Genomic DNA, 18,050 nt, shown 5'->3' with positions numbered 1-18,050 from the left:
CTCTTTAGTCACAATATCCACCATCTGTTAACTACCAGTCATTCCACTAAAGACTGACAGTTGAACTCTTCTTGCCATAGATATATGCCTATGTCCATTGGATATAACAAATCATTAGTACGATGACCCTTCATAGATGCTCGTAATTACAGCAGATCAATTTATCGTTTTGCCTCTGACCACTGATCCCTCTAATGAACAGTACAACATAGTCCTACCATGTGTGAACACCTCTCGGGCCTTGAGAAGATGTGTGGCACCACATCGTTCAAGCCTTGGAATCAGCCCTTAAGGGAGCTATCTATCTACTTACCCCCTACCTCGAGGAAGAAGTGAATTCCATCTTGTGTAGCTGAGTTCCCAGCTCCCAAATCAGACGAATCCCCAAAATGGTAAGTTTGAGTCGGCGTTCTGGCCACTCGCACCCATGCAAATCAAAGGACTGCCTTCAATGGCAGGAGTTCCCAACTCACTCAGGATTGAGGTCATGTTACCTATGGTCATCCTAGTGAAGTGAAGTCTCAGTTATGAACGGTGTTATATATCAAGACGTTAACACTTCGTGGTCAGGTCTTATACAAACTCTTTGTATAGGACGCCCCCACTCGCATGTACCCTACACGAATGATCAGGATCAGACCATCTGTGATAAGTCACAACACTTAAGACCATTCCACATAGCGGGTCGCATCTATAGCGTTACCAAGATAAGGTTTCCCTCCTATATCCATATATTATAGACCATTTTGGTTATCACTCAAGACATGATCCACTTGTATGTCACCACATACATGCTTAAGTTACATACAGATAACCAGGGATATTAAGTTTATTGGTTTGTGGTAAAATAAAAAACATCTAAATGTGCAAAGTCAAGTAGTGAAGTAAATATCGTTTATATTATACATCACAAGTGTTCGTACAAGGTTGTTTACAAACTACTGGACACTAGACTTTAAGGCACAAACCCCAACAGAAGGACCATGTTGTGACTGCTTATAACAGGCTCAGGTTCAGATGACAATTCTAAGGGTATTGAAAATGTGGACCAATTAGTCTTTTCACTAGAACTCTCCCCCTGAAGATGACTAATAGGGAAAAATGGTTGATCCTCGAGAAAAGTTACATCCATGGAAACGAAGTATTTTCGAGAAGATGGGTGATAACATTTATACCCACGTTGATGGGGAGGATACCCAACAAACACACATTTCTGAGCACAAGGAGTGAACTTTGTGCGATTAGGACCATGAACATGAACAAAGACAACACATCCAAAGACCCAAAGGGGTACATCAGAGATAAGGCGAGTGGTTGAGTACGACTCTTTGAAGCAGTCAAGAGGATTGTGGAATTTTAGTACACGAGAAGGCATGCGATAAATTAGATGGACGACAATAAGTATAGCATCCCCCCATAAATAGGACGAAAGGGAAGTGGACAACATGAGGGAACGAGCGACTTCCACCAAATGGCGATTCTTTCGTTCGGCCACTCCATTTTGTTGAGGAGTGTAGGCACACGAACTTTGGTGGACAATTCCCGTAGATGCGAGGAAATATCATAACAAATTGTTAAAGAACTCACGCCCATTATCGCTTCACAGAATCGTGATTTTCGCGTTTAACTGGGTTTCCATAATGGTGTAGAACTGCTGGAACACAGATGACACCTCGGACTTATCTGTAAGAAGGAAAACCCAAGTAAGCAGAGTGTGGTCATTAATAAAGGTGACGAACCAATGTTTACCTGTAGTAATGGTGATAGGTGAGGAACACCAAACATGATTGTGGATAAGGGTGAAGGGTTTGGATGGCTTGTAAGGCTGAGAGTAGAGCGAGACACGACTATGTTTGGCCCGAATACATACATCACAAGTCAAGAAAGAAAGATTAACATTAAGAAACAGATGCAGGAATAAATATTTCATGTATTGAAAGTTGGGATGCCCCAGGCGGAAATGCCATAACATAAAATCACTTTCAAAAGTAGAATAACGCGAAGAAATGAAACTAGCCCTAGAACATTCCCTAGAGGAAGTATCATCAGTCAGGAAGTAGAGCCCCCTATTGTGTCGGGCAGTGTGAATCGTGTCCCCGAGCTCAGATCCTAAAATAAAACAGAGTCCGGTGAGAAAACAGTCTGACAACCCAGATCTTTTGTAATTTTACTGACAGACAATAAGTTATAGGAAATCTTTGGAACATATAACACATCACGCGACATTAAACCCTCAAACGGAGAAAGGTGGCCTTTTCCTGCAACTGGAACAAATGACCCATCTGCAATTCTAATCCTTTCATTACCAGAACTTGGACTGTAGGAAAAGAACTGATTAGATGAGCCGGTTAGATGGTTCGTGGCTCCCGAATCAACAATCCATGGTTTTTTACTATTGACACTAATAATGCCAAAGAACCGAAACGTACCTGACTGTGCAATGGCTCTAACACCAACAACACCTGAATATTCTAACCATCTGCTGGAGGTTGAGTCTATGGGTTGCCACCTGTTGAGTCACTTACAAGGGCACGTCCAGGATTTGACTAGTCATATGACTGTCGTCGTCTGCTATTTGAAGGTCTCTCATGCAAATTCCAACACTTATCTTTCGTATGTCATGGCTTATTGCAGTGTTCACAGATAGGAGGGGGTCTATACTCTACTTATCACTGTCGGACCCGAAAGATTTCATAGTAAAAGCAGCAGCATCTGTTGAGGGGATTACTGGACTGTTCATTGCACTGGATCGATCTTCTTCTGAACGTACCTCCAAACAAACCTCCATGAGGGAGGGTATGGGGCGTTGGCCTAATATCCGACTACGAACAACATCAAATTTCAAATTCATCCCGGCTAAAAAATCATACACAGATATGTTTCTTCATTCTTGAAGTGTTGGACTCCCCTACAGAGACAATCCCAGACCACCTCTCGACTCAAGTCCATTTCCTGCCACAAAAGGGATAATTTGTTAAAGTAAGATGTCACATTCATCGATCCTTGTTTACATTCATGGTTTGCGTACTGTGTACAACCGAGATGCATTCTGTCTTTTTTAATATAACTTCTACACAACATCCCAAATATCTCGAGCGGTTGCAGCATAAAGTAACGACTTGCCAATCTGAGGCTCCATGCTGTTAACCAGGACCGAGCACAACAGAGAGTTCTTAAGGGTCCTTCGGCCTCGGTTTCGATATCTCTCCTGTTAAATATATGAATTTATGACGTTCTTCCAGAGCCATTTTGATTGATTGGGACCAGGAAAAATAGTTGTGGTCATTCAACTTTTCTCCAATGATAAATATTATAGCCGATGTATGGAAAACAAATATTTACCTACTAATTCAATTATTTTGTTTACCACTACTAAATTTTGGGCTATTTACAAAAATCACTCACGAAATTCAATAGTAGCTACAAATAGATCCTTAAATTATTATTGGTACAAGTTGAGATCTTAAATTTTTAAAAATGTTAAAATTGGACTCTCAAACTTCTTATAATAGTTGTAGAATTAGATCCATAAATGACAAAAATTGAACCATCAAACTTGTACAATTGATCAAATTTCTATAATTATGTAACTTCAAGAGTTTTAATACTAATATAAGATTTAAGGCTCAATTTTTATAATTAAAAATTTGAGGGTATATTTACCATTACCATTGAAGATGATTTTTGCAATTTGATCCTGTAGTGATCAACAAGAAGATTACTGGTGAAGAGCAAATTAACTCTCTCTACATATAAAATTATAAATATCTGTGGGTATACATTACACACAGAATTAGAGACAGATAACATAGGTAGAGAGGAGAGAGATAGTTCAGGTAGAGCGAGAGAGAGATAATATTAGAGGATAGAAAGGTTTAAAGTGAACATGTATTTAACCAATAGCTAACCCTTTGGCACACAAATATACAACAAAAGGAAGAAATTATGAAATTCCAATTAGAATGGCAAAAGATGGGATGAGCCAGAAACTAGAAGTGTGAAGTGTCAAACTGCAACCAAGAACTACACAAAATAATGATTAGGCTCTAAGAATTTTTCTACCCAGATTAGATTGATTCACTTCCACCTTTTGCCACTTTTCGTCGACGAGGAGCTACCAACAATCGTTTTTTTGGCACCTGATTTCCATCAAAATAGAGAGGGAAAACGAGCAAAAAGAATATAGAGGGGAAAAAAACTAAATTAGTGTCTATTAATGATCGAGTTAAACGGTAACATAAAACTAACATGACATCACGTAGAAGTTGGCATGGCAATGACTACATATAAAAAGCTGAGCTATCACTGGGTGTGACTTCAATATGATAACACATCTGTCTTTCATTATATAATTTTTTTTTCTTCCCTTTTAGGGACACCAAATGTCGAAGTGAAAATTTAAACCTCTAACTTCAAATAGATGAGTAGCTACCTTAATTATTAAATTATGCTCATGTTGGCATATGCCTTCCTTACTAATGAGCTAGATTATAAGATTATAAATTTTTGGGATTGAAAGGACTGAAATGTTAGAAGTAGCAAACTAAAATGGTTAAAACTATAGTTTAACCAAAAAGGAGATCATTTAACAGTGACTTGGGAAATGATGCAAGTTCTAGACTAAGGTAAAAGCAGAAGAGCTGAATAAATGCACAAGGTAAATAATCATTTTAATACCTCAAGATGGTGCACTCTTTCCACTCTCTTTTGTAGTTATAATTCTTTTGTTATTAACAGCAATCGGAGAGCTTTTTTGTATTCTCCTTTGATCTCCTTTTGTACTTTTCATTTTATCAATGAAAAGTTTGGTATCTTATCAAATTAAGAGAAAAAAGAACATAAGGCAAATGATATGGAAAACATTGGAGTAAAAACAACAGTGTATAGGTTTTCATACTTGATGCTGATGGAGCCTTTGAGGAGCTTTTCGTCAATGGAACTTTTGACGATTTTGCTTGGACGGGCTTTTGTGGGGGCCTCAGACCAGTCTTCGATGGTGCATTGATTCTGCATAGAACAGGAAACGAAAAAAATGAATTTCTTGAAAGGTTATTTAATCGCCACTGCGTAAAAGAGTTGTGACGCATCCAAGCATGTCAAACAAATCACATGGTGCACCAAGAAAAAAGTTTTAATCATCAAGAAAGAGGAAAGAGCATATTTTAAATGTTATTACTAAAAAAGATGTCCTATTCTGCTATTTTTGAAATTAAGAGGCTTATAGGGATGTGCCGATGATATAACTTGAGATGCTAAACCCTGAGTTGAAAAACAACACTTGTGATACTTGGAGCTAGCACGAGTATGTGCAGAGCCTTAAGATTAAAGGGTAAACCATAAGTGAAGTGAGGCCCACGACACCCCGTTTATAAGAAACGATAAAGGGTCAGACTTATAGTAGCTGGAGGTGGCACCAATCAATTTTAAGCATGAAATGAAGAGAGTAAGCAGAACCTAAAGTCTATTGAAGTCGAGTACAATGATGTCCATAAACATTTTAAGAGGGAATAGTAATTACTTACTTTTCTGGAATAGGAACCAATGACTTCCCCCCAGTTATACTTTCTGCTGGCCTTTTTACATCCAATGTGCTCTCCGGGTATTTGGTATCGGAAAACGAAACATCTGATGGTTTTAAAACTTCAGGGAATAGAGTGTATTCCACAACACTACAAATTGATCCCTCGGTTTCAGTTCCCATCGAAAGCCCGCCATCTGATATATCACTTAATCTCTCATCAGAATCAGCATTTCCAAAGCCTAAAAGGTCAACATCATCAGTAACATTCTGACCTAAAACCCTTGACTGTGAAGAAGATTCCTTCTGATGTCTAAAGTCCTCTAAAGACAGATGTGATCCAGATCCAGAACGCTTATGATGTCTAAAGTCTTCTATAAACAGATGGGATCCAGATCCAGAACGCTTATGATGCCTAAAGTCCTCCATAGACTGAAGTGATCCAGCTTCAGAACGCCTGTCATAATCTGAGAAATTGTCCATGTCAGATGCTGCTTTATTCGTCAACCCTGAGCCTTTTCTCCCTGATGCCTTTTGGCTCTGCCGAGGAGTTGTGCTAGAGTGCCTTCTAGGAGAAAATGACTCGTATCTTACGGAACCAACGCCATGCTTTACACCATTGCCATTAGTTTTAAGCAACTGCAACCGCTCAATCTCCTCATCTTTATTTGCAATGGTATCCTTGAGAACAGCCACCTGCAGTGTCGACATAGAATCAGAAAGTAGCATATCTCACGCAAATGTGTATTCCGTGCATACTATTAGGATCAAGATAGAAGGAGGTTTGTGCAGTTCAATAACTCAATAACTGTGATAAAAGAAAAGAAAAATCAAGAACATAATAAAACGTCGTCAGGACCTGATCCATGAGTTCTCTAACATATCTACCCTCTTTATTGCTGCGGGCAGCACCCAACTCTACACCAGAAACTCTTTCTGCAAACTTCAAGGTGCTTATTGTTTCAGAGTACGACTCTACATCGGGATTAATCTGTACAAACATGAGTGTCTTTGCTTGACCACCTAGAGATTCAAATAAAGCAAAATAGTGACAAACTTGGTATTATCAGAAAATCGAATAATAAAGGTCCAATCGAATACAAAAACGAGAAAACACCTAAAGAACTTTGGAGAACTTGGGTTAGTTTGCTATTTCTGTAAGGTATGTGTGAAGTCTTCTGTGCAAGAGCAAAAATTACATCCCCAAGAGCTGACAATGATTTGTTAATGTGTTGTGCCTCCTTCAGCCTATCTCCAGTTGCCTCTGAGCGGTCCACCCTTTCACTACCGGCAAGATCTATTAAATGAAGACTACCACGTAAGATAGCATCAGTCTCCAAGTCCACACCACGAACATGAATTGTCAGCACACTGCACAGAATCAGCAATTGCATGAAAAGTATTCTTAAAGTATGACAATAAATGACAAGCAATAACATGTTTAGAATAGTAATAGTACCTATGAGATCTGCTGCTTCTTTCATTCAAGGCGGTGGCTCCAACTGTCCTGTTTGTCAATCCAATTTTCATCAAATCCAGGACATCGCCAGTAGATCTAACAGGATGCATACCGGCATCAGGTACTGCAAGCCCATTTGGTTGGGTGGTGTTCCAAATCCCAAGTGTGTGCAAGTCAAAGGAAATAAAGTTTTTTGCTATCAAAAAATCAAAAGCATGCTTCGCTTATGCTTACCAAATTCTGAATTGGCTAGGGAAGGCTAGATAATAAATCGGTTAGATAATATAGGAAATTAAAAATATGATTGATTATAAAGAATTGAAGGTAAACCAAACTGTACTTATCCCCCTCCCCCACCTGCTCCCGGGTGTATTCTTTGACCTTTGTCAACGGAAGAGACATTGGGTCATTTAATTGTGCATTGCCCCATTGCAACTTCTTTGTGGGACCTTTGTTTTTAAGCTTCTTCAGTGAACTGGAGAAGTCTATCTGTTCAAGACTTGTGTCCAAGGTATGTTAGGTTTGAACTTACAGATAAAAGAAAGATTTTCTGGGAGGTTTACAGTTCGTGTGGTGTTGTGGGAAATCTGGTAGGAAAAAACCTGAAAACATCAAGAAGTATTTGGCTATAAGCAAGAAGACTTTTGTTAAAGCTATCTTTTAGGTATCTGGATGGTGCAATATTCTTTTCATAAACAAGCCAATTCAAGTGTTTTTCCCCCTTTTTCTGTTATTCTATGAGCGTTGAGAGGGTTCTTTGTCTTCCCATTGTGTAATTATCTTTTGCGTTGAATGATCAATTTCTTTCTTTGAAAATGAAAAGACAATTGAACATTAAAAATAATCTATTTAAATAATTAAATAATATCAAAATATTCAAAGTAGGATATCTCTTTGGAAGACCACTAGTTGAGAGCAGATCACGGACTTGCTCGTTGTATATCTCAACCATTTGAACACCAATTTCATAGGAAATAGAGCCCTTCCTGCTTTGAGAAATTTCAAAGAGGTCATTTAATGCTCGATAGTTAACACCCCATTCTGCTCTCAATGATACATCAGGTCCACTCTGAGAAAGAATCACACATATAAGCCCCAATGAGCAAGATAAAAATATGGTACTAGAAATATGAACATAGAGCATACCATAGTATAGGTCTTTCCCGAACCAGTTTGTCCATAAGCAAATATGCAAACATTATATCCATCGAGGACAGATCGAATTAATGGTTGAGTGTCTAAAAACACATCCTCTGTCAACCAGTATAATTAAATGTAAATAGGAAATCAAGCACAAAAAAATAACCTCTTCCAAATTGAATTTCTTTAACCCTCATAAAAAATAATATAAAATACTAAAAGTTGAACTACTTAAATGATTGACTCGGTGGGTATGAACAACATAATAGAGCAAATTAATCTATAGTTAATCAAAATTGGACAAGATCACAAATACCTTGTGAACATGTTGGACCAAAAACTTTGTTGAATTTGAATAGTCTACGATTGTCTTTTCCTTGTTTAGCGGGATTTATAATTACCAATTCACCATTTTCACCAACATATTCAACTGTAGTCAGCTTCTTGCTTTGCCCTGGAAGGAATGGCCGTATCCGACAATACACTCGAATGTTGCCTGTGAAATGCCACATCTAAATTGAGAGAGCTCAAGTAGGGAGAAAAGAAAAAGGAAAATAAAAATGTCACCTTTTAAATCCTGAACTTCATTATACAATCTTCTATTTTCATTCAGAACTGCATGGTAATTCTGAGCCACATCTGCTAATCCTTTGAACTTCATTCCTATTGATGGCAACCTCATTAAAAACAAAAACAGAACAAGAAAAAAATTGAAAATCTGAAAAATGCAGTAAAATAGAAAACTGGAGATTAAGTAAGCTAAACCTACCAAGGAAATTAAAATCCTCAGCATAGTTTCCTTTTGTATTCAAGACCTCACGTTTGATGGACTCCACTGAAATCCTTAACTCCTAAACCAATAAATAAAAGTCATATCTCTAATCAACACAACATGGGCCCTATGGACAATAACAATACGGTTGACATGACAAAAACCTGAAAAGCTCGAAGCAGATCATCAACAAAATTTTGATAGACGAACTCTTTCTTTTTCCATCTCAGTGATTTAGATTCAGAAAATGTCTCGAGTTCCTTCACATTCTTCCTGGAATCAGCTAATAAGCACTCAAGTTCATTTAGTTTCTCCTCAAACTTAGCTCTCTCCTCCTTAGCATTCGTTTCTAGTTGTGAGCAATGATTTTTATGTTCCCTTTTAGCATTTTCTAGCTCATCTTTAAGATTTGAAAGCTCAACATCACAGACTGCCTTTTGCTCCTTCAATGCCATCTTATCCTGCTCCTCACAGTTTTTCATCTCCTCTACTTTGAACATTTCAGCCTTCAATACCAAAGAAATGAATCGTAACATATATAGAACTGAGAAACTGGCAAAAAACTTAAATCATGCCACTTTTCAGACAATGATATGTTAAGGGAGCTAGATGTACAACATTATCGTCACTTCATCAATTTAGGCCTTGTTTGCTAACTAGGAATGGGTTAATGAGATAACCAAAATAATTTAATTTCATAATTTTTTAAAAAAAATAGTGAGAAATAAGTAATAGTATAGGGATTGGAACGAGAATCAACTTAAAATCGGTGCCTGGTCAACTACCAAATTTTGAAATAAATAGAAATGAAGTGGGCTCCAGAGAGAGGTAGTTGTACTGCCACAAACTCAAGTATCACCCCTGATTTAATAAGTTGGACTCTAAGTCCTAGTCTGGGAATAAATAGTACAAAAGATTCTTCGTAGTTATGCAGTGTAAATGATTTCTCCCCATACAACCAAATTTCAAATACCACTCATAGAACTCAAACTAATTGGTTCAATTGAGTAAAAGTTGAAAATTAGAAGAAGCTAAAACGTAATCAGCATACATGTTCAACAGTTATGACGTGATGAGCAGATCATCAAAAGCTTCAAAAGAAAGAGCAATGACTAGTGTATTTCCGACTAGGTGAAAGAATGTTGAAGGCAAACCATAGCATACATTAAGAAATCGGGCTTTCATCAAGATAAAATGAAAGAATTACCAAAAAAAAAGCCCGACAAGAGAGCCAAGCAACTAACCATGCAACAAGGGCCTCCCGCTCACAAACCATAGAAAAAATGAGAACCAACATATATATATATATATATATGGGAAGAAAAAAGCCATCACTAATTCAGCATTATGGTTACTCAACTTCTTCAGCAATATTAAGTTATTATAGTTCCTTCATGATAAAACCCTATGAAGCAAGGAAGCTACCAAATTCTACCACTAAAATTTAGTGTCTTGCCAAAATAAGAAAGTGCAATAAAGACAAGGCAGTATGGAACCAATTTCATCTAAATGGCTTGATCCTGATTAAACCCCACAACACAATAAGTCAGGAACCAAAAATAACAAATATGCAGGATAAGTTCCTCAGAGGTAAGAAAGGGGATGAGTATTCTACCTTCAAACGCTGAAGCTGGTTCATGACAACCTACACAAGTAATGACACAATTTATATCCAGGACTCAAAATACAGTATTTTGTTCTCTAACCTGAAAGAAAAGATTTGGACATTTGTATGTTTGTCAAAATACCTCATTTTCTTCCGTGGTCCCTGTTGCAAGGGTTTCAAGGACTCTTAATTTTGAGAGAAATTTCTCCTCCCGAGCTTTCAAAAGATTGCTTTGCTGCACAAATAAGTGACAGTAGTTAATTTCTATTTGTCATGTAAGATAATAAACTATGCCAAGTTAAAAAGCTTCTAAGCGAGATTACATGTTTCAGGTTTCCAACATGAGTTAAAATTCTCTGCTCAAGCACTTGTACAACTTTTCTCAGAATATAAGCTACTTGCTGAGAGAAATTTGAGCCAATAAAAGCAAAGTTAGAAATACAAATAAATTTCATCTTGGATAAAAATATGGCCCTGAAATCAGATATAGTATTTGAATTTCTTGGGCTAAATTTCAGATCCTTCAAGTAGAATGATAATCACTCCCATACATGTGACACATCTCCATTTTTTGTTTCAATATTGCCATCCAAAATTCCATTGATCATATTGAAAAGTGATTGAGTAGAGACATTCTGCATAAAACAATAACAGAAATTGAGAAATGGATCTAATCATATTATGAAGCAAACCATTTATGTAAATATACAATTAAAAATGGTTGAAGGGATTACCTCAAGATTCTTTGATTTTATCAACTCCAAGATGTTAGAACCAGAAACATCATGATTTTGTTCTTGCCCTTCATGATCCTCATATTGAATATGACTGTTTAAACCATACGACGGCACTAGTGCAAACAAACAAGAAAATAATAGAAAATAAAATAATAATAATAGAAAATAATAGAATACGATGGCACCATCAATATTAGATTTTGGGAAGAAGCATGAGAAATCTGGAAAACTGTGGTCCCGGCCAAACTTTCTTTATAACATAAGAATTAACTCATGAAATGATGAAAGTAGTGGTTTTCATAAATAAATTTAAAAGAAAAAAGAAAAAAAGAATTAACTCGATAAAAGATACTACTGATTAATGTAAGTTTGTTATACATGCCTGCTCTAACCTGGTTTGCCCAAGCATCCAAAAAAATCAGACGTCGAGGTCAAAACCATACAAACACACTATAAAGTTATATAATTTTTAAGATGTGTCATCCAGTATTTATATTTTATATTATTAAAGCCTTTTTTTTTTTTTACTAGAAACAAACTTTTCATTGATAGATGGGAAAGATAGAAAAATGTTCAAGAATACAAACTTCCAATGAGAGTGAGGAGAGAACCAAACAAAAAAATGAAAAAAATGATAATCTCCATATATTACAGGAGCCAAAAAGGCAAAATATTATAGATTAGCATGAAGTGAAGCATTTACTCAAATGCAGAGCTTCATTTGAACATGTAAATAAAATTGAACGAAATAATTTTCAGCAGATACTCAAGCAAACCACAAGAAAACAAGAAAGACCAATCAAAATCTTAGCAAAGTATTGGATGCACTCTACGACTGTTTGGCACATCACTTATTTAAGGTCAGAGAAATTAAATCAAATATCTCTTTGTTAAACAGAAAGTTGTATAAAAAGTTACAATGTGCAATCTTATAGACCTTTTTTTCTAGGTTCAGGAACATTGACCTTTCAAAATCAAGAACAAAGTCAACCATAAATGAACTTCACAATGAAATCTGAATGAGATCTTTGCACAATTTAAATTCTCCTTCCGATCCTGTAACATACCTGATACAACCGAACCATTCTGAAAATCTTGAAATCTTTGCCCGGACAAATTATTGATTGCATCTAATGAGTCTACTTCATATAAGTTCCATTTTTTTCGTGAATAATTTTGAATGTACTCATCCCCAACACTCAAATCAAAAGAAGCTCGAAGTGTGCTCAGGCAGTGCAAAACCGGTGCAATAGATCCCTGCATATAATATCTGCTCAGATTTCAATCTATAAAAGGTTTCAAAATTTAAACCATCAAACTGTTTCATTCAACATAAATACAAAACTCAACAAAGGTCTTGTTTTGTTGGCAAGTCAGATAAAATTGTGATAAATGATGAAACACAATAATTACATGTTTTCGGTTCTCACAGTAATGGATGTATGATTGTAAGATCCTAGTCAGATTACACAAGAATACAGCAAAGGAGTACAAGTATATCACAAAATACCAGATTTTTATTCTAGATAAAAGTTGTATGACATCAAATTCAAATGATTATTTACTATTCAAGGTTAAACCCCCAATCTTTTACCAATCAAATTTAACTTTAGAATTTTAATTTCATCCCAATGAATGATGAAATTAATACGTTCGAATAGTCAAGATATTTGTGACGAATTGCAATAAATTCTCATGGCTGGACAAAACTACTTTTGTTGGCTGGTTTTTGTGACTGTGATAGGCATTTTGTTTAGAACAGTAGGAGCTGTTTTAATGTTGGCTTTGAGTTTTTTTTTTTTTTTTCTTTTGTCATTAGATTATATGGTTGGGTTTGGCTAATTTTCTGGTTGTGTTGAGCACGGTGTTTGGATTAGTTTTGTGTAATTCTCACTCAACTAAGTATGAAATACAAGTGTCCCTACACTTTACATCATCTATCTGGCAGAAAATGAAGGTACTTGCTGTTGCAATTGCATTGCATCAAACTAGAGTAATTACCTGTTCTAAGACAGAAGGTTCAAAGCCTGGAAGTCCTAATTCATCCAGAGTTATCAGAAAACTCTCAATATTAGGAATGATGGGCTTAGAATTGCCTCCCTAAAGAAAAGAAAATAAATTTATGAAACCAATAGTAAAAAAAATGATAATTAATGTGAAGAAATTATTAGATGGAAAAAATATGTAAGTACAAAAAAGTAATGAACAAAGGCCACCAAATGCCATCGAACCTGAACTGCACCAGGGCATAGTTTATCCAACATGCTACATAGTACAGTTCCATCAATCAAGCATGCCCTCAATTCCTCGTCTGAAGCATCCAGTGGCAAATTTATATGGGGGAGCATACAATTTAACCACTCCACCAGCTCCAATTTCAGTTTGGCTAATGTTAAAGACAACTTAAGGTTAAATGTGGATATGAGAAAGACCAGAATATCTCATATGCAAACAACTTCTGATAAGCAAAGAGACTTACATTCAGCCATTCACCAGAACTTCTGAACCAGCTGAGTACAGCTCCAAGTGTATGTTCATAACAAAATCCTCAATGATTTACTCTTTCCATGATCCAGGCGAACATGGAGCTAAAAAAGTTCCATACCACATTAACTATTATATTCAATGCAAGGTTGCTAGAGGTAAAAAAGAAAATGCGCAGAAAAGAGATGCAGCTTTATATCTTCACTCATATAGACTACTGAAATCATGCAATGTTGCTCATCATTGAAAATGAATCGTTTCTCCATATAAATCCAATATGTTGTTTTTTTAAAAAAACCAGGAAAATTTTGCCATGTCCACAAATCTAAGTTCCTCTTCTCTTGCTGAGAGAGACTATATAAGAAGAGATGGGCATTCAAGAAACTACCTGTGAAATACTGATGAGAAGCTGAGGAAACATTACCACCCAAATTTCAGGCCAACCTGCCAAACAATCCTTTTATTAGAATAGCAAATTTCCAGAACTTTTACCTGTTCATAAAAATTTAAACCCCAGCTACACCATGTCTCAAGTAACTAACTACAAACAAATTCGAGCGGAATTTAACTATCCTTACCACCCCCACCCCCACCCCCCCGGGAAAAAAAAAGAAAAGAAAATGTCATACACAAAGTTTCCATTTCCTTGCTCACTTCGCTCGGCAATCACAGCCCAATAACACAGGAGCTATAATATTTAAATTATGAGGTAAAAAAAAAATGAAATGTAACCTAAAGAACACGAAAGATAATCGAAATGGGTCTAAAAACAACCGTGTATCAGCTGTTAAAGAGGCTAAAACAGATCGACACGCATCCTCAAAAGGTATCAATAGTTCAGAAATCGTACCTTTGACAACATGAACAAAATGAGGTTATTCAGAAAGAATTCTTGAAAACCTGATAAATTTTGCGTCAAAGGGGCCCGATTGAAACGAGAGAATGGCAAGAAAAAAATCAAAGGATTAGGACCGGAACACGCAGAGCTCCAGGTCGATTTGCTAAAAGGAACAAAAAATGGAGAAGAAAATCCAAAAAAAAAAAAAAAAAAACAGCTGAGGTATGAGCCACAAATCCGGTCCGAAAATTCAGAGACAACGAAACAATGTGTTTGTTTCGAAGGAAAATATTGAAAAAGAGAAAAAAGAAAAAAAGTTGGAACGAACTATAAAGAAGCTCCTCTCTCTTCCTTCTTCTTGTTCTTCCTCTTTCTTTTTTTTTTTTTTTTTCAATTTATTTATTTCATTCAATTTTTTTTATTTGCTTTTTACAGAAGAAGGTGCTGTACTTTTTGATATTTATGCTTGGGCCCCCGCCCCATAAAATTTGGAGTCATGTTCCCGCCTTTTCCATTCGGTTTGGTTAACTAACGTTTTTATTCAATTTTGATAATGTTTATCCATTGATAATGACGGAATTAGTGATGAGTTTTGTTAATTTTATTTTTAATCCGTTTAAATATAGTTTTTGGATTATTTCTTACGTTTACTTTTCTTTTCGTTTTGTCCTCCTTTTAGTATTCTTAGTTAATTAAAAGATAATTTAGTTCGAATTTATATTTCAGTCTCCATATATATTGGATTTTATTGTATTTCAGTCTTTATATTTTCAGATTTATTTTATTTTGGTCCTATTTTAAAAAAAAAATAATAATTACATTGACAACAATGTAAAATGACCAGGTAATTAATAAATCATATAAGATTGTGTTATTTTTATTTACGTAATTTAGGTTTTTCATTTAAAAAACACATACGCATGTACACACTTTTATCTTTATATTAACTGAATTTCTTTGAACAATAGTATTGACGCACTTTAGATCCAAGCATAACTTAGTAGCATAATGCTCATCTTTTTAAGTGTTTTGTCAATTCTGACTTTAGTTGATCTGAAATTGTTAAATAATTTTTTAACGTATCAATGTAAACATAGCACAACTAATAAGACATGTAATTTTGAAACCTTGCCTCCAATTTGTAGTACTGTTTTTTTTTTTTTTCATTGCAAAAAACAACCTCTTCAAATTTTAATTTTATAAAACTAGCATACTTTTTGAAATTTTGTTTAAATAATTTTTTTCAGTCCATCTCAAACGAGACCGGACATCGAGATTTAGTTAAAAAATAATTTTTTCTAACTTATCGACTAATTCAGGCCATCTAGATGTTGGTTTTTTAAAATATTATATAATCTTCCAAAATCTTACTTATATATTTTCACATTTTCTACAAATTCAACTAAATATTATATTTACGTAACTTTTTGAATCTTTAGCCAATTTATGATCCACAATTGTATTGAATTACTAAATTATTCAAATGGTTTTCATTTGATTGACTTGTGATTTTTAAAAGTTGAGAATAACAAATTTTGTAAAAGATTAAGTAAAATATAAGACATATTTAGAATCTCGGTGTTAATTTGCTAGATAATTTATCGAGAAATCTCAAATATATAAAATATCGATGTTAATTTGCCCGAGATTAATATCGATGTTTTTATATATTTTCATATATCTTAACCTTTTTTTTTACAAAATTTAATATTTCCCAAAATTTTAAATATTAAAATGTAATCACTTCAGATCTATTTGTGTAATTGGTAAATTCATTTGAAAGTTTGAAAATTCATATGTGAAAATATAAATTGAGCTAAATATTTGAAAAACCACATTAAAATATTTGGTAAAGATAAGTTAATACTATAAAATTTGAAAATATATAATATTTGGTATAAGATTTTGGAAGATTATATGATATTTGAAAAAATTAACTGAATATCGTTAGGTAATGGCCAAGATGTACCGAGAAAACTAGTTGAACGGGATTCGATTTAGCACGCTAGTTTTGTAAGATGGAAATATTTAACAATTTCTCTATTTGTTCTCTGACGCCGACAAATGTTCTTAAAATGATTTCACTCCTATGGAAATCGTTATATTCATGTGTAATTGAGACGAAAATAATGAGAAATTTTTATAAATAGAAAAATTACAATAATATTTACACTTTATAGCAAAAAAAATCTAAAAGTATTTGTACTTTTGAACTTTTTGCTATAAAATGTAAATATTTTTAAATAATTTTTTATATTTAAGAAGCCCCAATATAATTTAGGTTAAAATATAATATTCATCCTTATATTTTGAAGTTTGTTTAATTTTAGTCGATATAATTTCAAATGTCAAATATTAGTCCTTGTACTTGTAATAGATATTAAACTTAGTCTTTCGAAACTATTTTTTTATCAGAATTGACTAAATGATAAGAATAATTTTCAAAGCAACGAAATATAATACGTGAATAAAATTTAGAGCAAAAATAATTACAATAAATTGTTGAAAAACAATCTACCATAAACAAACAATAAAAACAACATTTAAGAACCTTAAATGTGTATAGACTAAATTTTTCAAACAAACTAAAAAAAAACACCCTAGTCAATGGTTTTAACCTATAGTTTAATACGCAAATTCACATATTAAAAGACACTTTTGAAACTTTGAAATATACACCTTTTTTTTTAGTTTTAAGATCTAATTACACTCACACTACATGACAGAATATTATCAGTAAAAAATTATGATGTATAAAAATAAAAGGCTGAGCAAAATTATCAAGAAGTCCTTTGTATGAATTATTTGCTTTATTGGACACAAATTCAATAATATTTGTCCCTTCGCCCCTATGATAGTTAATTTGTCCATTATTTATTGCAGAGGAAATCAACTCTCTCTGGTAAATTGAAAAATCTAATTTGACAATGAAAAAGTCTAGGGCTGTAATTAAGTAATTTGTAGTTATAGATGTTTGACGAGTGGATTTTGAAAAACAAAATAGAATTAAAAGAATATCTAATATGAACAAATAACTTATTTTAAAATACTTTCAACTATTATGTTTTGTTTATTCTTTTCGTCTCGTAAGTTATAAATGCGAACAATATTTTAGGCTAAATTTCAGGCTAAAAGTGCTTACAAATATAAAATAAAATAGATCGATATAAATGTCATTGAAGACAATTTAAAGATAGTGTTAAATTGGTCAAATATTAGAATAGTGCTTTGCAGAGATTTGTGAAAGAAACATACATAGGAGGGGGACCAGTTATCTATATGTGTATGTTGAAAGGGCAATAATAAGTTGGGTTAGGTTGATTTATTGTTATTTTCTAGTACAAATCAAATCGAGCTGAACACTTTCTTACTCGATTTGTTTATATTCTATAACCTGCCCTTTGAATAAACAATTGATTTATCCAACTCAATGTAACTAATCTAGTTTAGGTACATATCCTCCACCAAGAGATAAGATGTTTGAATCTCTCAACTT

General features: G+C 34.3%; 1 protein-coding gene across 4 annotated transcripts; it reads right to left on the bottom strand.

Annotated features, from left to right (window-relative positions):
• Positions 1 to 3,831: 3,831 nt before the first annotated feature.
• Positions 3,832 to 14,974, bottom strand: LOC120067283 (P-loop nucleoside triphosphate hydrolases superfamily protein with CH (Calponin Homology) domain-containing protein). Of its 4 annotated transcripts, XM_039018819.2 has the most exons (25): positions 14,883 to 14,974; positions 14,567 to 14,717; positions 14,105 to 14,160; positions 13,712 to 13,820; positions 13,464 to 13,618; positions 13,234 to 13,332; positions 12,300 to 12,489; positions 11,230 to 11,345; positions 11,047 to 11,130; positions 10,819 to 10,896; positions 10,638 to 10,730; positions 10,505 to 10,534; positions 9,054 to 9,395; positions 8,887 to 8,968; positions 8,685 to 8,780; positions 8,434 to 8,613; positions 8,124 to 8,230; positions 7,868 to 8,046; positions 6,978 to 7,142; positions 6,636 to 6,889; positions 6,378 to 6,541; positions 5,523 to 6,214; positions 4,898 to 5,007; positions 4,678 to 4,812; positions 3,832 to 4,139 (listed from the first exon to the last, which is right to left on the bottom strand). In XM_039018819.2, exons 4-24 carry the CDS (start codon positions 13,719 to 13,721, stop codon positions 4,679 to 4,681), a joined length of 3,360 nt encoding a protein of 1,119 aa, XP_038874747.1. In that variant the 5' UTR covers positions 13,722 to 13,820; positions 14,105 to 14,160; positions 14,567 to 14,717; positions 14,883 to 14,974; the 3' UTR covers positions 3,832 to 4,139; position 4,678. The 4 variants fall into 4 exon arrangements, with proteins under 4 accessions (XP_038874747.1, XP_038874745.1, XP_090164777.1 ...); XM_039018817.2 differs by having other exon boundaries at positions 14,567 to 14,936; XM_090308651.1 differs by having other exon boundaries at positions 14,346 to 14,928.
• Between the last annotated feature and the right edge of the window lie 3,076 nt (positions 14,975 to 18,050).

This window comes from Benincasa hispida, chromosome 12 (assembly GCF_027475165.1).
Source record: "Benincasa hispida cultivar pf3 chromosome 12, pf3_genome.v1.1, whole genome shotgun sequence".
Taxonomy (NCBI): Eukaryota; Viridiplantae; Streptophyta; class Magnoliopsida; order Cucurbitales; family Cucurbitaceae; genus Benincasa; species Benincasa hispida.
This window is presented reverse-complemented; position numbering and strand designations above follow the sequence as displayed.